Below are 22,778 nucleotides of genomic sequence, written 5' to 3'. Positions count from 1 at the left end.
GGTGCAGTTTTTTAAACATGTAAATGAAATGGTACATGCAGCTGATCTGGCTTCCTAAGCAGTCACCACTAGCAGAGGAAAATTATGAAATATAAGGTTGATTTTTTCAACCCCTGAATTGTTATTAAACTAAGCAAATGTACTTCTCATTTGAAGCTGAGCACTAGAATGCCATAACCAATTGGATGCTGGTCCTTACTGCTCTAAGAAATGGAGTCGGCACAAGCTTTTTGTTGTTACATGCAACTATTAAATGTAACAATTTACATTGTAACAATCTTTCCTTGTAGCCTGGTGATTTCCTGTGTCCAGAAATCTGGATGGGGTAATGGGCATTGTGCAGACTGGTTTTTGGTGCATGACATGCACCACAGTAGTTCAAGGACTAGATATCTTAGTAAAATGCCAAACTGGTCCCTTGAATAAGTCATTGTCCCTTTAGTGGGATTGTAAACATGGTGGTTTACATGATCAGCATATTTGATAACTCAGGACAAGGTTTAGGCTTCAGAGCTTGAATCCTATAGTACATAAACTTGCTGAATTTGTGGAATTCTAAAGATCTGTTTGTAGCTCTTGTAAGCTTAGATGCAATGACATTTGAAGGTAACGAAGATGACTTAACTTGAAGCATTCTAAACAAGAAATGAATCTATTTTTATCTGATCCTTCCAAGACTAATAAGTGCCCTTATTTATTTTTTCATGCTGAGCAAACTCTTCAGCTGTTATTTTTATCATCCAATTTCTGCTTTATAAGCTGTGATCTGATAAGATCTACCCTCAGCAATTTTTCAGCAGCTTTTTGGCAGCTAAGTAGAGATGTCATTATCTCTTGAGTATATCCTGTTTGCTAATGAGGTTCTGCTACTACTACAAATACATTGCCAGATGGCATTGTTGCTTTCTTAGATTTTATTTTGAACGTGATGTAAGGTAGTAAAAAACCCAGAAAATCAAAATATGAAAATTAGTTTTGTCTTGTGGCTCTAAGTATCTATCTGGAGTCCCTAGTCTATTGGGCCCCGGTTTTGCAGTTTCCCTTTTACCCTTATTTTTAAATATTTAATTGGATGCAATATTAAAATGTATCTCATACTACTTTTGCCTTACAAAGCAGAGGATTGAGTTGTAGTTGGCATCTGTGCATCAGCAGTGCTAATTTTGCTGCATTTAATGACTTTAAATGTCAGTTCTTTTGTGTTCTGTAGCAGCTGGACTGGTAACAGCCCTGCAAATTTACCTCTTCCAGGTGTATAGACCCAATGGGCTGGATGGTGTTGGTGGCAGAGGACAGAGGATCCATCTTCAGCTCTGGGACACTGCAGGGCAGGAAAGGTATGGCCCAAGATTGCAATGGGAGCTTACTGTAGCAGCAATGGAAAGCTTCCTATGAGCACCCATTAAATTCTATCTGTAATTTACAACTGTAGAACACAAACCCTGTGATTATTGCTTTTTAGTCTTTTTTTTCATAGCCAGCACATATAGACACTTTTAAAGCTTGTGTTTTAAAAGTTCTCCTAAGTTTCTGTAAATATGTTGATGTCTTGGGAAAGTCAGACAGGCAAAAGCATCTCAAAGGATTCTTTTCTATTGGCCTATCAAAAGACTAGCATTCTTGTGATTGTTAATTTTAAATTCAAGGACTGATGTGTATAGGGGATAAATTTTTGTAGAATTTCATTATTGTTTGAATTTGTGAGCCTTGATCAAGGCATGCTTTATAGTGAAGACTGTTTAAAGCTCTCACACTCAAGTCTCCTTGATGCCTTAGGCCTTGATTAGGCCACAGTCATGTTAGCAATTTTTCTTACACAGTCCCTGCCTCAGCAAAACAACTGTGAATATTTCCTTCTGGTTCATTCAGTCTTAAGTTACCTCAGTTCTTCTGTGATTGTAAGCAATTATGTTTTCAAAGTCAGATGAGCAAATTAATTTCTCTTTGCTGGTCTAGGTTTCGTAGCTTGACTACAGCTTTCTTCAGAGATGCCATGGGGTTTCTTCTGCTCTTTGATCTTACAAATGAGCAAAGCTTTCTGAATGTCAGGAACTGGATAAGTATGGCTTTTTTTTTTTTTTTTTTTTTTTTTTTACTTTCTTTGCATGGGTGAAATGGGGTATGGGGGTTATGTTTGTAAATATAAAGTCTCACTGAGAAATTAGAGCTTAAAATACTGTTTTTTATGGCTTTCCCAGTAAAATATTGTAAATGTTTTATTATAATTGTAATAGCTGCTAGTGATGGCTTCTAGGGCTCACCTGAAATTCAGCTTTGCCTATTGAACTTGGATTTTAACCTATATAAAAGAAAGCTGAGACCATATCCTATCCCTGGCTCTGGTGCTGTTCAGTAATTTAAGTGTGTGGGAAGCCTATGCTAAAGTATTTTGGCTGACCTGAAGCTTTGTCAGCAAAACATAAAGGAAGGCAAATCTTACTTGGCCGGCATATCCAGGCAAAGGAGTTCCCAAACTGCATCATCCATCTGGAGAGGGAAGCAGATCCTTTCCTGGCACTCCCTGTAGGTGCTTGGTGACTGTAACTCCTTCAACTGCAAATGCACAAGTTTCTGTGCTAACTCTGCCTGGGTTCTGCTTCCCTGTGTTTTTCCCTGGGGATGTGACAGTGGAAGCCCTCAGGGCCAGTGGAGAAGGGCTGTGGGCCAGCAGAGCAGCCTTGGTTTGTGGTGGTGTTCCTAGGGAGTGTGTGTGACAGTGGCTCGTGACCCTCTTCATGTTGTGCTGCCAGGTCAGCTACAAATGCATGCCTACTGTGAAAACCCTGACATTGTGTTATGTGGAAACAAGAGTGACCTGGAGGACCAAAGGATGGTGAAGGAAGAAGATGCTAAGGAACTTGCAGAAAAATATGGGTATGTAACTTTCTTCCAGTTATTGCTCTGTTTCGAGCAGAATGAGATATTTTCTGTAATGCTTTTTTCTGTATACTGAGAGGTTATTGTGAGAATAAGCATTTTAGAATGCTTAACTGCTTGGTATGATATCTTTTTTTCTGTATGAGATGAATATTTTCTTCATTGGTTAAAAATAAGTACTTAGTATTGCAGTAATCTTGCACAGGAGATTGGGTCATCTTTACTTGGCAGTAAACAGTGTAAATTTTCACAAACTTTCTGGAAAAGAGAGAGAATTTAGAGAGGCAGGTGAATAATGGAGTCACTTCTTTGCTCTTACCTGTGCTGAGGCATCTGCACTCTCACAGGCTCTCAGGGAGTCTGAAAACTGAGTCAGACCAGCAGGAAGGCAGGGCAGCCTTGCCCTTCCCCTTCCTGCCAGGCACGGGTCATGTGCCTCTGAAGGAAGTTTGTGAAATCTTTGTTACTATCAGATATTAATTTGTACTTTTATACTCCCTTAACTCTTTCATGGGGCTTATCTTTGGATTACCTTGGCATTTCACTGAGAATCAGAAACACATTTCTGAAGGAAATCATCTGATGCATTTGTTGTGTTTTAATTTACATAGTGGAGCAATTTTCTAGCACATGAACTGGATTTCTTCTCAAAGGAAAGCTAAGTTAAATGATGTGCTCCAACCACTAATCCACCTTTGTCTGGAGGGATAGAGTAGAACTGCTCCAAAGTAAAGCCCACAGGACAGGCAGTAGTGGGAACACTGGCTCCTCAGTGCAAGCTGCCTTGTTCTGCAGGTCTTCTCTGTGTCATTTTGTTTACTAGGCAAAGTTAGTTTGCCTTGGCCTTAAGTAATCATTAGAGGCAAATCAGAAGCAATTTGTCCATGAGAGAGAAATGGTTTAGTGCAGTTATACCTTCTTACTTTTTTCTTCTGTGAAAATGCTTGTTTGAAGTCAAGTCACACAGACAACAGCAAGTGCATGTGGTACTTTAACCAGCTGTTAGTGAAGGAGCAAGAAGTTTTAAACAGCAGCAGATAGCATGTGACCATATCTTAAATCTCTTTGCATGTGACTTCTGAAAATGATTTATGCAGTATTTATCTTTGTGGCTGAAAATGCAACTTAATTTAGGAATAGTGAGCTGAAAGTCAAGGTTGTGGGTCACATCCAATCTGTAGGCAGTTACAAAGTTCTCTGCCCTGTAGAGGTGAGACAGGATGGCTCTAGGAGTCACTTTCTCATGAGGGGAGGCAAGATAAATCCTGCTGCAGTGAACAATCTTCTGATAACTACAGTGGGAGATAGTGAATGCCTTCTTCTGTGGAAGGGCCTTGTATAGGTATGTGATGTATTTGAAACAGATTGCAAGACACCTGTACAGACACAGCAAGAGACTCTTGGCCACTCGTTGGGTCTTGCATGTTAAGAGAGAAATATTTAAAATTCTGAAGTGATGGTATCAGTTTCCTGGGCAGTAACACAGATGCAGCCACTGTAGCACCACGCTGTGGGGAGCACTATGTACAGAAGGCAATAGCTACAGATCCACAGTGGAACATCCTGACCACAATAGTGAAGAAACAAGCAATGTACTTTAGAAACCAAGGTGCCAGAAGCTTTTCTTAACAAAGACATAGGTGTTCTGAGCACTGAGATTTCTTTTATGTAAGAAAGTTTATTTTTTGTCTCCTGCAGAATCCCATATTTTGAAACCAGTGCAGCAAATGGGAATAATGTAAGCAAAGCCATTGAAACTCTGCTTGACCTCATAATGAAGCGCATGGAACGATGTGTGGATAAATCCTGGATCCCTGAAGGGGTGGTGCGCTCCAATGGGCACAGCTCTACAGAACAACTGAATGAGGAGCAAGAAAAAGGCAGATGTGGCTGTTAGCCCAGTTACAATTAACTTTCATGTGTATGATACAGTACAGTTGCAGCTTACCTGTTTAACTTTGGGACAAATTGCTTTGTGTAGTTATTTAATCAGCTCTATTAATTCTTGGTAAGAATTTTTGTTTGCTTTCTCTCAAACAATGTTAATCTCCACTTGTAAGGTATGCAGTTTATTAGCTTTGGGACAGAGGTTTAACTTGGTTTAGCACTGGATGTTCCTCCAATTCTCTGCTTGGGAGGAAAGGGGAAGAAAGGAATTTTCATTACCAAATTCAGAAACATGTCTCTGTGGGCAGCCAGAAAGGTTAGGCTTGAGTTGAAGGGTTTGCAGTTGCCCTTGGCAGTCTCCATTAACTACACAGAGTAGGCATTTAGATTAGATATTGTGACAGCTCTTGGTGTCTCCTAACAACACGATAAGCAACTTGCTTCTTGGTTTTAAACAGAAACATTTAATCATTTCACCATTTAATAACAATCTTAAAGAGCACATCCTGTGTTTTCCACAAAAGTCTGAGAGTAGATTATCCTTGCTCTCCTAATCCATCAGTTTTCAGTGATGAAAACCAAAGGGAAGCACTTCAGTACAGAATAAAAAGCTCCAGGGAAGCGCAGGGGTGTGCACACAGAGCACTTGGGGCATGTCATATAATTGAACATGTAAACTACAACTGTACTATATGAAATACATCCAATGCAGCCTATGAGATCTCCTGACATCATTTGAATTTCTAGAACATGCATGTATGTAAATTTACAAGTAAATGGCATAACTGTGCATCTGTTACGTTTCTTTCATATTGCTACTCATGTTTTAACAGGAATGTAGGGCAGCCTAGATGTCAGGAAAATTTCATCAGAGTTGGTGCTTTGCACTGAATTTGTTTTACCAAACACAGATTGAGAATGTTTCTTCAAATTTAGATTGAGAAACGAATGATTATTGTCTTCTGGTGAGATGCAGCTAAGATACTAGTCCTGTAGATCAGTATTTCTATGAATTTATAATGCTCATTTTATTCTGCCAACCTTTGTGTCCTGAACATCTTGGTTATCATACAGTAATTTATGGCTTGTTCATTTCCTTTAGATTGTATTTTTAAAAGAATATAGTTGTTTTTCTCTCTCCCCAGCTATGGATCACATAAATGTAATTTTTGGTTTCAGTGGATCATGTTACTCTAACTATTTTTATTTATTCACGTGACCTAGGAAACAATCAGTATTTTTTGGGCTTTTGCCCAGACTGATTTATAAGATGTGCCTACCAAACTGTTTTCTACCCTGGGAGAGGTTGTATAATTGTAAGGTATTGCCAATTAAAGTCATAACATGCCAAATTGAGTCTTGTTACAGACCTTCCAGAGCAACTTGTTTACAGAACTCCAAAGCTATTGCTTCTTTAGAAATTATGTATTTATTTATTTAAATATTCTAACTACTGCAATTTCAGGCAAGTATTGATACCAGTTACAAACATGAATTGCAGCATTACAAAATTTTTGAAGGAAGGACCAAAAATGTTTCTAGAATAGGCTCTAAGGAAAAATATTTGATGTAGCTTCTGGTTATATTAATTAATACAAGAGTAAGTGTTTAAACTAGGGTCTTAAAATATTTTACACAGTAATGCATTGTTCTTTAACAAACACAATGTGTAAATATTAGATTTTTATCACAGCCTACACAGAATATTTTAAAAGTGCAATATAATTTGACTGCTCTGGGGCTAGGACAGAGGTAAAAGAAATTTATATGAGTATAGGGTTTTGGTTTTTTCTACTCCACTTCTAAAATGCTTGTAGACCGGAGTTACTGTAGTTTAATTCAGAGTGCCTTTTGAAGTTACCATCATGTTTCTGACCAGTAGAGTAAGAAACTCTAGTGTAAGACACAATACATTTCAATGTACTTCAGTGTCTGAATTGAATTTCTTTTAATGTAACTCTTTGGTTTTCAGAGGGTTGCAGTGGAACTTTGTCATGCATTAACTTAAAATGAGAGTTTTTGTGCTTATAGCTCCATCCAGTTCCTCAAAACTTTAAGGATTATTGCAACCAGCTATTGAGCTAAGTGACTACTGAAATAGTGTAAAAATATTTCCTTTTGAATACTTATGTTTAAATTGGATATTAAATATTAAATACTGAAACTGTCATATTTGTGTCATGCCTGTTATTTGTAACTATGTGCAAAGAGGATCTACATAAAATTGCTTTGATGTCAGCCTTTGAAATGTGCCATAAGATTTATCTGTTTGAGTTATTGTGTGACAAAACTTTTGTTCCCTTTTAAACTCTCATGAGAAATCACAGTAAATGCTTCTTGACAGTAAATTACATTGTTCTTACTAGACTAGTACTGGTTTAAAGAAACAAGAATTCTTAGGTGATGTGAAACTGTTATTTCAAGAAAAGTTGTTTCCATTCAGTGTCAGATGGATCTGTAATTGAACAAAATTTTGGAAAGTGTTTCCATTAAGATGGATTGTCCCAGGATTTCTTATAATAATATAAAATAGTTAAACATTCCTGACATGAACTTTGCCAGCACTGTTGAACTGAACTGTAACATTTCCTGTTGTCTCAGTTCAGTGTCAGTCTGTGTCCTGCGCTGTCCCTGTGCGTTGTGAGGATTCTTTGTTCAGATGTGTCCACGGTCTGTGCTGTGGTTGAGGTACTTGGTGACCCTCTCTTCCACTGAGCAAACCAGACAGGAGCCTGGTGAATGCTGGGTGATGCCAGGAGGAGCCCAGACCCAGAGAGGACAATGGAGACATCAGTTCTGTGCTCATGAGATGTTCAGAATGCTGCTCATCTGAGCGTGTTGTGTGCTTGGAGCAGAGGGAATCAAGCAATACATTTTGTGAACTTTATTGCTTCTACAACGGTAAGGAGCCTGATTTTTCAGAGTAACTGCTTCCATCAAGAGCAGTGTCTATTACCAGGTAGGTTATAATGTGCTGCTGCTATTCTGAGGTTCCTTGACAGGCAAGAGATTGAGCTGAACTAAACCTCATTCATTTTAAAAAGGGCAAGTGTCAAATGTCACTGGGTATTCCCCCTGGGCTGCAATAACCCTATGTAGTAGTGCTAGCTGGAAAAAACATTTTTCAGATAAGGGGATGAGCATCCTGGTCCAAAGCAGGCTGACCAAAACAAAAGTGTGCTGCTGTGGCAGATAAGGCCAGCTGCATCCAGGGCTGCACTGGTAAAATGAAGGTGGCAGGTTGGGAAAATCAGTCTTTCCTTATCTTCAGTAATTGTAAGATTGACTGGAGTTCTGTGCCCTCTTTGGGACACTTCAGTAGAAGAAAGAGATTGACACATGGAGTGGGTCCAGCAGATGCTATGAAGATCAGAAGGCTGGAGCACAAGGGGTAGGAGAAGACAGAACAGAGTTTGCTTAGCTTTAAGCTAAGGGAAACCATTCTGCTCTCTTGAACTCTAATGGGTGGAGCCAGACCCCTCTCAGAGGGCACAGGGATAGGAAAGAGGCAAGAGAGAAATGTTCTCTAGAAAATTAAGATTAAATAGTAGGAAAAGATTGCCACCATACAAGTGGTCAGAAATTGGAACAGGAGCTCAGTAAGATTATGGAGTCTGTCCTTGAAGACACTAAAAACTAAACTGGATGTGGCCTTGAGCCTGGTATTAATTTGTTCTGCTTTGAGCAGGGCTTTGCTCTAGATGACCCCCAGAAGTGTCTCCTGCCCAACATGATCATATGTCTCTGAAACTGATCCTACAAGTGCATTTGCCTGACAGTTGTTTATTCTTTCACATGACTGTATGACAGTTCTTTTACTTCTATTAGGAAACTTCTACAAGTATGTAAATTCTTGCAGATCAGAGCTTTGCTATGAGTTTAAGGTAGTGAATTGAGATGTTTGGTGAAACAGTTCTTGCTGTAGTAATCTGCATCAAAAACAAACGAGCCACTTGGCTTGCTGCAAAATCTCTTCTTCCAGCGAGGCTGTTTTTCACCTGGATACCCAATTCTGTGTGTGAATAACTATTAATGGAGTAGAAGTACATATTTGTTTTCTATAATTAATCTGGATTCTGTCACCAGCAACCTTCAAAGTATATTGCCTTTTAGTCAGGGACAAGCACTTCAAATCTACAGCATAATGGCTTGTAGAGGAGATTAGTGCTTTGATGTGAAAAAAAGAGCTGGGAGTGATAATTTAATGGTAAATGCTTGCATTATCACTGTGCACTCACATCCTGTCTGTTGGATGTATTGGTGACAGTCTGTAATTCAGTGTTTAAGCTGTAGAAGCCACCAAACACTTCACCCACGCAGTGCTCTGCCAGGACAAGTGAAATAAATACAGCCCACAGGGGAAAAAATGGCATAGGCAGGAAACTCAAAGTAATCAAACTGAAAAAGGAGAACAGCCTGGGACCTAAGAAAGCTTTTTTACTATTTGTTTTTTCCTGTAGCTGTAAACTTGTCTTCATAGCTTCCCTGATAAAACTGGATTGTGTGTGTGTCTTTAGCATGTCCTCGCCCGGGTTGGCATCCTCAGTCCCACCTCAGAGCCCTCGCTGGCTGCAGTGTGAGAGCCATTGACAGCCTGGCCACTGCTGTGCTCCAGCCCTGCTCCCTGCAGCAGATGGGGCTGAAAGACTGGAGACAGCCTCTGTGCTGATAAGGTGACTCCACTGTGCTACAGCAAGTTTTCTTTCTTCCTCTGATATTTCTTAATACAGCACCAAGCTGACTGCCTTTCTTTTGTTGTTCTAGAATGCAAAAACTGCTTTAGAAGCACATGCAATTCAATACAAGGATTTTTCGCCAGATACTCTGCGAGTTAATTTCTTTTAAACGGAGAGGCAGGAATTGTGGTGGTAAAGACTTATGTGGTGAGGAGGATTTCAGACTCAGAGCTGGGACAGCATCCTGCAAGAAGATTGAAGAATAGACAGAAGACCTCCAATTCCAACCAATTTGGATGGTACAGGGCCTAGTATTTAGGTGCTTTCACAATAAACAGGTAACTCTAGGAGAGGGAACAGGAGTAACAGGTACCTATCTATATAGTATGCAGAACCATTGGTTTTAGGACTTCAAATTTTGCTTAGATTTTGGATTTTACAGATAAGAAAACAGCACAGAAATTGTTGTCTGAATTTTGCAGTAAATTAACTCTAGATTTAAAAATCTACGTTTAACTCCCTTTCTTTTCCTTGGGTGACTCTGTCTATCCTTATGTCCGTATCGGTTCGTTAATTTCTCGCCCTTGGAACACAATTTTTCCTTTATAAACAAAGGCCAGGGCCTCGGGCCGTGTGTGCCGGCTGCGGGGCCGGCAGGGGGCGCTGCGGCGGCGCTGCGGGAGCCGGGCCCGCCCCACGACGCCGCCTCCGGTCAGCTGGGCCGCGCTTCCGCCCGCGCCGCTGCCGCCGCCGCTGCCGCCGCCATGCGTATCGAGAAGTGCTACTTCTGCTCGGGGCCCATCTACCCGGGGCACGGCGTCATGTTCGTGCGCAACGACTGCAAGGTACCGCCCGACCGGCACCGCCTTCCCCGCGGTGATCGCGGCAGCTCCCTGCGCCCTCCCGGCCCGTGCGGGCAGGCCCCGGCGGGGCTCGGTGTCACCGGCCGCGCCTCACGCGGGGCGCTCACAGCCGGAGCCCCTGTCCCGGGCCGGGGCCGCTGCTGGCGGTCGGCACCGGCCCTGCCGGGGTACGCGCGCACCGTCCGCATGTGTGGGCGGGCGGGAGCCCGAGGTGAGGCGCGGCTGAGCAGAGCACGGTGCTGAGAACGCCGAGGCTGTGGGTTCGATCCCTGTACGGGCCATTTGCTTAAGAGCTGGACTCAGTAATCCTCTTGTCTGTGGGTCCGTTCCAACTCTGACTATTCTGTCACTCTGCGAAATTCGTGTCTTAGTGAAGCTTGCGCACATCGCTTCCCTCCCGGGCCCGGGCTCAGGAGGGACCGCGGGCTGAGTCACAGCGCCGGGGCCGGGCTGGGAGCGCGCTGACACGGGCTGGGAGCGCACCGCGGCCACGAGGGGCGCTCTAAAAACATCACTTGTGAAAAGGCAAAACACCGTGGCAGGTGTGCCTTAGCTGAGGTGAAAAACCGTGGTAGAAGAGTGTAAAAACAAAAAAAGCCATTCGAAGGTGATTGCCGTAATGAAAAGTTTCATATTTTCGATTACATTTTTTTAGAATTTCTATTAAATTTTAGAATTTAGAATTTGTATTATTTTAAATTTAATTTTTGATTTATAAATTTAATTTAGCTTTAATTTAATTTTTAATTTCTATTTAATTTTTATTAAACTTTAGAATTTAGATTTTCTATTACAATTTTTTAGAATTGACTATTAGATGGGAAGGAGGATATGACTGTAAAAGAAATAAGGTTTTCAAAACCTCGTGAATAACATGTAATTCTGACTATTTTTAAGTGAACAGTCTGGTATTACGTAGAATATGTAGAAAAATAGGGAAAAAAGAAAAAGGTCCATTAAAAGGTTTTGTCATATGCTTTAACAGCTTTCAGTAATTTCAGTCCAGGACTTAACTAATGTGTTTAGGACTCCTGCAGGGTAATCTTTGGGGCTTAAGGCTGCATCCCAGAAAATAGACGTTTTTGGGTGTGTGTTGCATTCATTATGAGAGGTGTGAGGATTTTTTGTTGTTCTCAGGATGGTACTGTATCTAAGAAATGCTGGCAGCTGTAGAAAATTGTTTATTCATACTACAGGTTTGGCTTTACGGTTATTTTTGCAGATGATAATTCTCAAAACTCAGGTGTATTTTATGTATAATCAGCTTAATTGTAAGTACTTGTGCTTAACCCTGGCAGCTGTGAAATTGACTTTATAATGAAAAAAACAGTATTAGTGCTTGAAATTGTTTTTGTTAATTGCTCTATTTTCTATAAAATTACTGGCATTTGGAACCTGAATATAATTTGTGAGGAGCAGTATGGTTAGAGTAACCTCAGTGTTTGATATCATACTTGCAGTGGCACATGGATAACATGATTTAACTAAGATTTTTCTTCTTTCTCACCCACTTTTTAAAAGATATTTAGATTCTGCAAATCAAAATGCCACAGAAACTTTAAAAAGAAGCGAAATCCCAGAAAGATGAGATGGACTAAAGCATTCCGTAAAGCAGCTGGCAAAGAGCTGACAGTGGTAAGAAGCTGAACTGGTTCCCACTTTACATCAGCACACTGAAATGGCTCTTCCTGGGGCTGGGCTGGGTTCCTTAAAGCATTGTCATTTAATGAAAGGAGCTGGGGACAAGAGGGATTGTGGAAGAGACTGTGAGAGTTTCTTGAGAGTGAGCTGTTCATTCAGCTTGATTAAAATCTGGACCTTCCACCTTTGGGATGGAAGCCAGTGTATCAGGTGTCTGTCTGGGAACATGTGGTGGCTCCCGAGTCCAAGGCATTTTTTCCCACCAATAAATCCTCTAGTCTGTATGTATACAATTGGTAGTTGTGTTTCTGCACAAATAATCTGAGTTACCAGGTACCTGAGGAAGTCTCTCTCTGCAGACCCTTAAAATACTTATCTGTGAAGTCTCTTTAAAGCTTACAATGTGTAGAAAAAGTCTTTGCATAGAAAGGAATGTTTGAAAAACAGCATGAGACTTCAAATGCAATTTCAAAACAAAGTTGCTTCAGTGGTAAAAGTATTAAACATTCATATTTGGTGGGACAATCCTTAAATAATTCAACAATTATTGTGACTTAATTACCTATTTTTTACAGAATATTAAAAATTCAGTAGGCATTTTGATACAGGGATTTCCTGCCTTTTGTGGATCTTTCAAGGAAAAGAATGTGGTTTTATTTTTTAATGTGACTCTGAAAAGCTATGGTTAATTAGCATCTTCAGTAATTGTGTTTCTTGCTTTTGAGTTGTTTCTGGCTATGTTGAATTACATTTTTGAAAATAACTGAATTTAAAATTCCTTTATACATGTCTAAATAGGTGACAACGTGTTCCAATTTTGAGATACATAATCTATTTAAAGAATAAAGCCAATATAGTAACTTAGTGCTGTGTAACTCAGCTTTACCACAACAAAAAACAACCTTTGGGCAGGGAGAAGTCCTCAGATAAAACTGATATAAAGCTAAGTGTGCCTGGCAAAAAAAAAGATCAGGAAACTGTTTTTAATCTTCAGCTCATGGGAATGAGGGGGCATGGTTAGGAGCATGGCAGCTGTCCCAAGTGCCAGAGGTATCGACTGAAATATTTCACAATTTCAAATCAGACTGTTTCAGTATTCTTAAAATGAAATGGTTGTTGGGGTATTTTTTAAAAACCATTTCAAAATTACAAGCTGTTGAGTAGAGCTCATTTGTCCTGCAATAAATGCTTTCAAATCTACACGTTTTCAATTTCGCCTTCCACCTATCTAATCTGCTCTGTATTTCCTATTCCACAGGGGTTGTCTCTGTTCCTTTAGTCTTGCTAAAGAGAAAATAGCTGAGGGTGATGTTGTGGTAAATAGTTCTCTTCAGACAAATCACTGTGGCTCCTGACACTTTGAGGTCAAACACTTGACTCAATTTCCTTCTCATATTTCTCTCTAATGATCGTTCAAGTCTAGGAACTGAGCTTCTGAAAGGCGGGAAAAGAATCCCATAAAATATTCAGTTCTGTGAGTGACTGCTACAGTATGAATGTATTGATCTAAAAAAGCTTCTGCATAAGTCTCTATTTACTTTTTCTTGATACAGGATAATTCATTTGAATTTGAAAAACGTAGGAATGAACCAGTGAAATACCAGAGAGAGTTGTGGAACAAGACTGGTGAGTCGTTATAGGAAAAAAACAGAAAATTAAATTTTTACTTATCATGAATGTGTTTTCAAAAGACTTCTTAGAGCATTGACAGCTTGTAGTGACTGTGTTTGAAATTACTGAAATCATGACCAAATTTTGAGTGTGTGAAGGAGGTTTGAGTTGTAAACAGGTGTGGAGTTTCACTTGATGGTTTTTTTCAGAAACTGGTTTGAAAATGAGGACCAGAAGTCCTTTATTTTGTCTTCAAAACCCCTAAGTGATTTTCCAGCTTTTTAAGAGGCTTGCAATGTAAGCCTTTTACATGATGCAATTGTTTCTGTGTTTGTGCTCATGCCAGTTCAGTTTGCTTCATAGAATCAATTGTCATAAAATAGGAGAACTGCTTATATTCATGTGAATGAATGCCACAAAGGAGAAGGTGGTAACTGGCATCTTTTTTCAAGCTGAGACTTTTGCAGTGATGGTTAACTATAGACATTATGTGTAGGCACAAAAGTAGAAGCATAAATAAGTTTTAAAATACAAGTTATCAGAGTTGCTACATAGAATATTCCCTTATTCTGCTCTTGGGAGAAGGAATAGGTTCCTTTACATAGTGTAAGAATTGCCTCTGGTATTTAGGTATTATGGGAGCTGCTTTACAAAAATAGCATGGGTTTTCTGCTGCAGGGATTTAAGCACATTTAAAACAACTTCTGCTTTATTTCAGTGGATGCAATGAAGAGAGTGGAGGAAATAAAGCAAAAACGCCAAGCCAGATTTATTATGAACAGGTGAGAATTATCTGTGTGATGGGAACCCCTTGCCTGTGTGTGTTAGACAACCTTTCCAGAAATGGGATGATCCAGTTTTAAAGAGTAATCTGCTTTGTTATGTGCACAGTCATCCAAGTGATGGGGTAAAATACACAGGGTGTGCTCTACCCTGTGTTATTGGCTGTCCAAGAAATGCAGCTTTTGGACACTCAAGGATAACAGCTGTAATGTAGTACTTGTTTGCATGCAGAGTCTTAAATTTTAACAAAATTCTGATAGGAGTTGGTACAGTGCTGCATTTTTTGTGGCTTTGTATCCAGTATTTTCTTGAATTGGTTTTCAAATACTTTTAACCTTTATTTCCTCATAATCATAGTTATTTACAGCCTGTACATACCTTTAGTGAGAGATACCATGCATTAAAATGAAAACCTGCATCTCCTCTTTGAAGGTGATTAAATCTAATTTTCCCCTTTCCCAGATTAAAGAAGAGCAAAGAGTTGCAGAAGGCAGAAGACATCAAAGAAGTCAAACAGAATATCCACCTTCTTCGTGCTCCCCATGCAGGTAAGAACTTGATTTACTGGTTTGCCTACACAGTTTTAGGATGAGTGACTCATTCTACAGATCAATAATCCTGTACATTTGTCTTACAAATAATTTGTCTGTTGAATATGAGTAATAGTTCTTTCCAGTAAATGTAAGTAGTGTCTTAGTTCTGAATCAAAGTTACCTTTTTATTTGTCTAGTCCTGCATTCATCCCATCTAGTTCTTTCTCTTCCTTATTTTGAGTGTTTTAAATTGCACTCAATACCTGGTGCTGCATGAACTGCATGTTTGTTATCTGATGCCTTTATCTAAGTGTTCCCTTTGACCTGATTAGTTGAACTCAACAAACTCTACCACTGAATGATATAAAACACAGTAGTTCAACTTTGCTGCTTGAATTTGTCAGTTGTGTAGAACTTACATGAAAATACTGTTCCTTCAGTGAAGTCACATTTAAAATAAATTATTTACTTTTAAAAATACACTTAATGAAGTAGAGTAATTAAGGCAAGTTAAAAACATTTTCATTAGCTCTTGTTTTATAAAAATTACCAGTGATTTTATTTCTTCATTATGAGATATTAATTAGAAGTCTGTTCTATAGTTTTTCTTAATCTGTCATGTTCCCCTGCCTTTTTTTTGAAGGAAAAAGTTCTGAATTCAAAATTATAAATTAAACTGATTATTTCTCTGTGTGTCTTTGCTTTTACTAAATGAATGATGCAAAACACTGTGTGGTCCATCTATTGGTCCAACACCAGCTGCCTTCTTGGTATTCAGCAATTCTGACTGGGCAGGCAGCAGAATCAAATTTAAGTCTTGGAGTTTTCTTTTTCCTTGTTTTCATTTTTGGTCATCTTATTGAGAGTTAGCATTCTTGCTGAACAACACAGCATTCAGGAGGGCTTTAAATGTTTGTTTAAAAACTAGTGGGAGAAGGCCATTGATCTGTAACAAGTAATGAATTTTTGTAGTCCTTTACAAGGTTCTGCCAGGTATTGGCAGCTGTATCAGTTTGTCATAGCAGATGAAAACACAGGTTTGACTGCATTTTAGATTTTGCACAACAACAGCATCAGCTTTTCTGCTGAAACAGGTTTAAGAGATGGTGGAGGTTAGCAGTAAATACCTTTGAGCTTGATGGATTTGCTCATAAACATCTCTTCAAGAAATATATTTAGGCTGTTTCACCTGGAATAGACGTGTATATTGTTCAAAGAAAAACAGTTATTTGGGTTTAGAGAAACATGTTGAATTTGATTTGTTCTTTTTGAAGGTACACCAAAACAGCTGGAGGACAAAATGGTGCAGAAGCTACAAGAGGATGTGCCTATGGAAGAAGACTCTTAAAGAGCTTTTATTTGCTTTTTATATTCTCTTCAGGAACCTTAACAGTTCCTTACTGCCTCACCTGACATCATTCTGAAATGTGCTTACAGTTGAAGAAAAGTACATTTTAGTGAATACTGGTCATTTACAATTTGAATTATTTTTTAAATGAAAAATAACAAGATGGATACTAGTTTGGGCAGTATTTAAAATTCTGCAATTTGGGAAAACCTTGTCAGCAGGATGGAGAATGAGGCTTTATGGTTTGAGATACCATGTGCTCCTTGGAAAGTTACACTTTTTCTGGGTAACTTTTCCAAGTTCATGCAAATAATTAAATAATAAAAGATGCTAGCCCTGAGCTTTTTAAACTTTGTCTGTTGTTCTTCCATAGTCGTAAAAGCAGATAAAAGTCTATTTTAATGATTACAATGTGGGGGAGGATATATTAATTTTCATCAGTCCAATGTGGTCCAGAATTATTTTCATTCTTGTCTTGGGGTAAATTTTTCAGTTTGAAGAATATACTGTTTGTTTTATCTCCTTTCTACGTCAGCCACCCCAGGATTCCATTGCAGTTGACACCTGGCAAAGCTAATGCTGATGCAGGACTTAGGTTTGAAAAATAGTAATGGTGATATCACCTAGCTTGGAGTTGGCCCTGCTGTCATCCTCACCCACCAAAATTCAAATCTAATGTCTAATCAGGCAGATGGAAATGCTCAATAAGTCACACTAGAGACTGTTTTTACCTGACTTTACCTGCTTGCAGCACCTGGTGAGAGGGTGCCCTTGTGATTTTTTTTTTTTTTTCAAAATTTAATTGCTGTGGCATCCTGTTCTCTTGTCTGTCAACTGGAGCACAAGGTGAGGGGGGAAGAGCTGCAGTTGAGCAACATGGGGCTGGTGATCATTCTGCACATCTCTGCACAACCCACTGCATGCAGAGACCTTCATGGGGAGCTGCTGAGCTGCAGAGGAATGGTGGTTTTCTTTTAGGAGGCTCGCTGTCCAACCACATTTCTAATAGAAATTGTTATTATTCAAGACATTTTGGTGAAAATCTATTTTCTTTGCTTGCTTAAGATAAAAATTTCTTTAGATTTTGCATTTTGTTTACAAGACTTAAAGAGAAAATGTCCAACTGAGCAGTATCCTGGTGGTCATGGATAAATCCTGCCAAGCAGGAGGAAGGAAATGCATTCCCCTTTCCACTTGAGCAGCTCTGGATCAGACAGTGGCTTGCCAGAGGAGCTTGGGGATAGGCAAACAGAGAGCCCTTATCTGTCTCCTGTGTGTGGGGCTGAGCTGTGCCCAGTCCCTGGGGAGGCAGAAGCTGCCACTGCTCCGTCAGAGCAGGCTGGAGAGAGAGAAAGGGCATTTTATGAGCAGCACATTGTTACTCAGAAGAGATCCTGGTTTAGTGTCATACATCCAAATCACTGGTTCTGTCTGTGCAGAGATCCAGTAGGAGCAGAGCACAGGGCGCCTATGAGAACAGACTTACAAGACAAATAATGATGATGGTGTATGAATATTTAATCAGAAGAATTATTTATGACTAACTGGTAGTGCTAAGTTCCATTATACTGTCTGTCTTCTTGGCATTTAGCAGGTCTAACAAACGATTGCTGTTCTGTGTTTGTACCTTATGCAGTCAGGAGCCTTTCTTCAAAACAAACTGATAGGCTCGATCAGAACAAATGTGATAGTCAAAACCAATTTTTAACAATGCTTTTTAGTTTCAGTTGCTGTCATCTTTTCTTACAAAACAAAACCAGATGTATAGTTGTTTTCTTTCTTTTTTCAGACTACACAAGTTGGAAATGTGTATTTTAATAGTGATTTAGTAAGCGTCTTTTTCTCCTATTTCCTCTTTTCCACAGTCTCTTAGTGTTTTTGAGTTAAACGCTGGTTTTTCTTTGAGGGGGCGGTCAGCCTCATGCTAACACGTTTGGGCTGCTCCCTCAGTTCCTTGTGCCAGGGCCTGAGCAGGGTTCCATCCTTGCCCCGAGTCCCCAGAGTGCCCCTCACGTCCCTCACCAAGTCCCCCTGTGGTCTCGGTGTGTGACTGTCCCTGTCTTTGTCCCTGTCCCAGCTCGGCTGCTCGGGCAGGTGTGTGGGGAGCCGCCACTGCTGCGGAGCCGCGGCCCGCTCCGAGCGTGGGTTCTGAGGGGTGCCATTCCTGCCCTTTGAGTTGTGCGGTGCCATTCCTGCCCTGTGAGCTGTGGTTCGGCCGTGGCCCCACAGACGGCGGAGGAGCTGCCATGGGGCAGCCCGGGCCGGCCCCGGCAGGCGCGCAGGGTGCGGCTGAGTCCTCACGGCTGCCCCTCAACAGCCCCGCTGCCTCACTCCCTGCAGGCCTGGCCTTTTCCACATCTTCATGCAGAGTAAGGCCTGGAGATATTTTTGGGTTTTTTGCCACTTTTTTTTGCCTTTGGTGAGGGGTTGGGTTTGCAATCCATCCTTCTCACTTTGGATGTCTGTGGGAGGTTTTCTGCTCAAAGTTTGATCCTGAGGGAGTGACCAAAAGAATGGCGGGTGATGGTGTGGCTTTGGTTTTGCTTGTTTGTTTGGCTTTTAAGAACAAAATGCAAATTCTTTCTTTCAGTCTTTCCTTTACAAGTGCTAATAGAGTGTGGAAAAAGTGTAAAATACAGGTTTGTGTATAATCAAATTGTGCTGAGCTGATGCAGACTTTCTTCATAGGAAATTGGGCTTTCCCATAGTTCTGAGGTTTTTTAGTCAGAGGTTTTCCTGAGATATTCTTGCATCAGAGTAACAGCACGGTGGAGCCCAGTACATGTCTGTGTGTGCCACAAAGAATCTTAAATCAGTTCTTGTGTTGACGTGGTCATAGGTGTCCATGGCTGGAAAAGCAATAGACAGCTGCTAATAGGTCCAAAGGCTTATATCCCAGGGGATATTTCAACCTCCAGGCTGTTCAATTCCTCAATTACTGTTCTGGCCTCAAAAATTCAATCTCCTTTACCAGCCTAACTTATTTATGGGTTGCACTGAATTGTGACCAGAGAGAGCAGAAAGCTGAAATAAATCAAGCCCTGATAAAATTGTTTAAGCCTGCCTGTCTATTGATGACTGTCTGTCTATTTTTAGATCTCAATTTAAAGAGACCATATGGAGAGAAATTTATTTTGTTTTATTCATGTTGAACAAGCAGCATTACTTGAGATTGGTTAGGAACAGGGAGGAATAAGGATTTGTGGAGGTAGCTGTGTTGGAAGACATTCTTTGCTGGTTTTGGATTTGTTTGTGTATTATTCTCCTCCCTCTTCCTCCTATCCTTATATTTTACATATTATATTTTGTTTGGTGAAGTCACTCTTGCTTCTTGAACAGCAGTTTTTTCACCTTTAAAAAGTACTTGGATAACATTATGTCTTACACATATGTATGGCAGTAAAGGTATATTCTGAATAAGGGGGGATGCCAGCTCTAGCCCGACAAACTGTGAGATTTATTAGTGACATTGTTTCAGTGTGAGGAACAGTCTCCTTAATGGAAATATATGCGTTATTTATAGGGTAACAATACTGTACATCCACAAATTATCACTGGGAATCAAGGCAGATGTCTCTGGATAACTGAAAAAAAATCTTGTTTGCAGGTTTTTGAGCTGTTTTCTGTAGGCTCTGCTCTGCACTAAACTTACAAATTAAGAGAATTACTTTGGTAATCAACTTGACTGAAGTGATTCCTGAGTGGAGAATGTGAAAGATTCCTTATTACTTGATAAAATGAGAAGCTGCCGGAGATTCTCCCTTGTGTTGAGGTGAGGTTGGTTACACAATCTCTGTTTACACAAGCTCCTGCAGAAGGAAGTGTTTTCATTCAGCTCGCTGCAGAAATTGACACTGCAGAAATTGACTCTGCAGAGCTGCTTGGGATGAGCAGTGAAATAACCACATGGTTTTCTCTCATTTCCTGCCATTCCCACTGCTGGGCAAATTGAGATTGCATTTCAAATCCCTGTGTTTCCCAGATTTTTGTACTCCCTGACACAAAACCTGGGGACACAGTGGTACAGGCCATACAGGTTTAGCTTGAAACATAAAGGTGGCAGACCTTGAACCCAGCATTCTTCAGGCCTGCCTGTACAGACAGCTTTTTCTTCTAACAAGCCAAACAAACTGTTGGTGGGTTTGGAAGTCAGGAAGAAGCAGCCAGGCTGCTCCCCCAGGCTGCTCCTGCCTCCTCTGTTTAGTGAGTTGTGCTGGGCGCTGCTGGAAAGTCATTCAAGGTTAATTTGATTAGCTGTACCCAGCTTCTGGAGATCTCTGTGGAAAATATATTTTTTAAACTAGAAGATACAGATATCATAATGTGATCTTTATTTGTGGGTGATATTTAGAAAGAAACAGTATTTAACCTTGAGCTAGGAATGCATTTAGAATGTTCCATGCACAAAGCATACTTTAATCCACATTTCTTTAGGGCATGGCCTTGCTACTGCTTGGGATGCCTCATATAGATTATCCCCAGGATATCTGGGGAATACTGGGATGCTGCATTTAAAGAACTTTTGCCTTTTCTCCATAGATGGTATTAATCTGGGAGAAGATTATGTGCCAGGTTTTGTCACTGACGCTGTCAGAAGCTGTGATACAAAGGTGACAGGAGGCATTCTTCACTATTCACAGCTGCTGTAGATTCAATTGTTTCGAAGAGGAAGGAGATGGCTTTCTGAAAATTGCTTTCACTGGCTCTTGAAGAATTTCTACAGCAGATACGCAGAATTCAGGTTCTGCTTGAAAAGTTCCAGCTGTGAACACAGGAGGCATTCTTAGGTCAAACTAAAGGTGGTTAGCAGGATAAAGACCTGTAGTTCTCTAGTAACAAATTTATCTGCTTCCTGTGTTGATAGAAAAAGGAATTAATAATATGACAAGCTTTTCTAGTGGTCATTATGGTCTGCACACAGTTCAGTTTATTTTCTTATTGTATCATATATAATGGTGTATTTGAACCTGGTCATATGAGGAGCAGGTACTCTCCCAGGTTCCTAAGGAAATGCTAACTTCTGTTAAACTACTTCTGCCAGACTGTAGATTTTTTTGGCAGTCATTTAAATCTATTTCATTACCTGAGTTTCATCTGCTTGTGCAAAGTCAATAGCTTCAATAGGTTTTTTTTTAACTTTTCAGGACAATCCTGTTAATTCCAGTTCTGGTAATATTTAAAGCCTTTAGACTGAAAACAGAGGAACTTTAATGCTGGTTTGTATCTAAAGTCCATTTAAACTTGTAGTACCTCTGATGGCCAGTATAGCAGAGCTTTCAGAGAGGATCACAAAGCATGATCTGAGTGCCCTTTTCCATGGTTTATTTTCCTAAACTCAGTCAGTAATTTAGGGATTTCTTTGGAAATTTCTGGTGAACCAGTCTTTTATGTGACTTTATCAAGTCTAGATTTGAACCCCTTTATACTTTCTCAATGATCCTGTGATAAAGACGTCACACTTCTGATTATTGTGAGAAAGAATTTTGTGATTTGCATTTTACACTGTTGGGTTTTCTGTTGTTCTGGTATTGTGGGAAGCTGAATTACTAATTCTCTTTGCAGTGTTGTGAACCCCTAGTTACCTCTTTTCTACACCAAAGAGTCCTGATCTCTTACCCTGTTCTGTAGGAAGGCCTGTGAGCATCTTTGCTGCTCCTTATGTCTGTTCTTGTCTGGTTTGCGGGATAAAACGATGACAAATTCCTGCAGTATTCAGTATATAGATGGGTGTACCCTTTATGTCTGCACTGTTTCTCCTTTGTTCTTTGTTTCTTTTTTTGCAACTGTGGTTTTCAATATCCCCAGCTTTTTCCTGCATGCTTTGTAGAAAGAAAATAACCTTCACTGTTCACATTTGTTTAGATTTAGAATTTGCCATTCATTCTCTGTGTTTTCTCTTTCAAAATCTTTAGTGAGCAGACAAGTCCATGACTACCTGAATGCATCATGATTAGGACTGTGCTTTTAAGAGAGGTGAGATAGACAGCATTATAAAAAAGATAAACACAAAAATTAAAACAAATAAACCTGCAGGAATTAAATTCTGTCAAAACAGATCTCAACAGATGGGCATCAGCTGCTCTTAGCAAGCAGAGAAAATCACCTTGAGTGTTCTTCATTCTTGAGAACTGTGACTTGGAAGAGAGTGGTGCCATTGTCTTAAATGTTTAAACACAGCTGATTGTAGATGCAGGGAAGTGTGTGCTGAATGAATCATTTACCATTGTAGGAGTACATTCTGACATCCTAAATGCAAGGTGCCATTTCCCTTCCCACACATTACATGCAATAGCTAAGTGGTGAGTAGACAGCTACAAGTCAGCAGAGCTGAGTTTTATTCCTGGCTCTGTTTCCCTTGGTAATTCTACTCAAGTTGTTCAGGTTTTCTGAGTCCCCTCTAAAATGCTCTACCTGAATCACGAGGAGTATGTTCTGTCTCTTCCAACTTTTCCATGCATGGTAAGGCACTGAAGTGAGACTTACTGCAGCAATTAATGTTAGCTTAGATTTCTATGGGACATTTTTAATGTAATTTTAATCTTACTTTCCCAGCTCTGAA

General features: G+C 40.0%; 2 protein-coding genes across 5 annotated transcripts in view; both read left to right on the top strand.

Moving 5' to 3' along the window:
- Positions 1–6,934, top strand: part of RAB27A (RAB27A, member RAS oncogene family) — a 32,226-nt gene extending 25,292 nt beyond the window's left edge. For all 4 annotated transcript variants that reach the window (XM_054273063.1, XM_054273062.1, XM_054273059.1 and 1 more), the window contains 4 exons: positions 1,252–1,337; positions 1,957–2,060; positions 2,751–2,874; positions 4,576–6,934. In XM_054273063.1, coding sequence (XP_054129038.1) covers positions 1,252–1,337; positions 1,957–2,060; positions 2,751–2,874; positions 4,576–4,774 — 513 coding nt within the window. In that variant the 3' untranslated portion in view covers positions 4,775–6,934. The remainder of the gene's footprint in view (positions 1–1,251; positions 1,338–1,956; positions 2,061–2,750; positions 2,875–4,575) is intronic.
- Positions 6,935–10,165: 3,231 nt separating this feature from the next.
- Positions 10,166–16,560, top strand: RSL24D1 (ribosomal L24 domain containing 1). The gene is made up of 6 exons (XM_054273064.1): positions 10,166–10,285; positions 11,825–11,938; positions 13,498–13,570; positions 14,274–14,337; positions 14,801–14,886; positions 16,146–16,560. Exons 1-6 carry the CDS (start codon positions 10,205–10,207, stop codon positions 16,217–16,219), a joined length of 492 nt encoding a protein of 163 aa, XP_054129039.1. The 5' UTR covers positions 10,166–10,204; the 3' UTR covers positions 16,220–16,560.
- Positions 16,561–22,778: the final 6,218 nt, after the last annotated feature.

The sequence above is a fragment of the Melozone crissalis genome, unplaced genomic scaffold (assembly GCF_028551555.1).
Source record: "Melozone crissalis strain CALT ecotype California unplaced genomic scaffold, PUWL_Pcris_2 ptg000014l_1, whole genome shotgun sequence".
NCBI classification, from domain to species: Eukaryota; Metazoa; Chordata; class Aves; order Passeriformes; family Passerellidae; genus Melozone; species Melozone crissalis.
This window is presented reverse-complemented; position numbering and strand designations above follow the sequence as displayed.

Coding starts and splice junctions, on each gene's coding strand:
- RSL24D1 (XM_054273064.1), top strand. CDS start 10,205: ATGCGTATCGAGAAGTGCTACTTCTGCTCGGGGCCCATCTACCCGGGG. Junction 10,286..11,824: donor TCGTGCGCAACGACTGCAAG/GTACCGCCCGAC, acceptor ACTTTTTAAAAG/ATATTTAGATTCTGCAAATC. Junction 11,939..13,497: donor CTGGCAAAGAGCTGACAGTG/GTAAGAAGCTGA, acceptor TTCTTGATACAG/GATAATTCATTTGAATTTGA.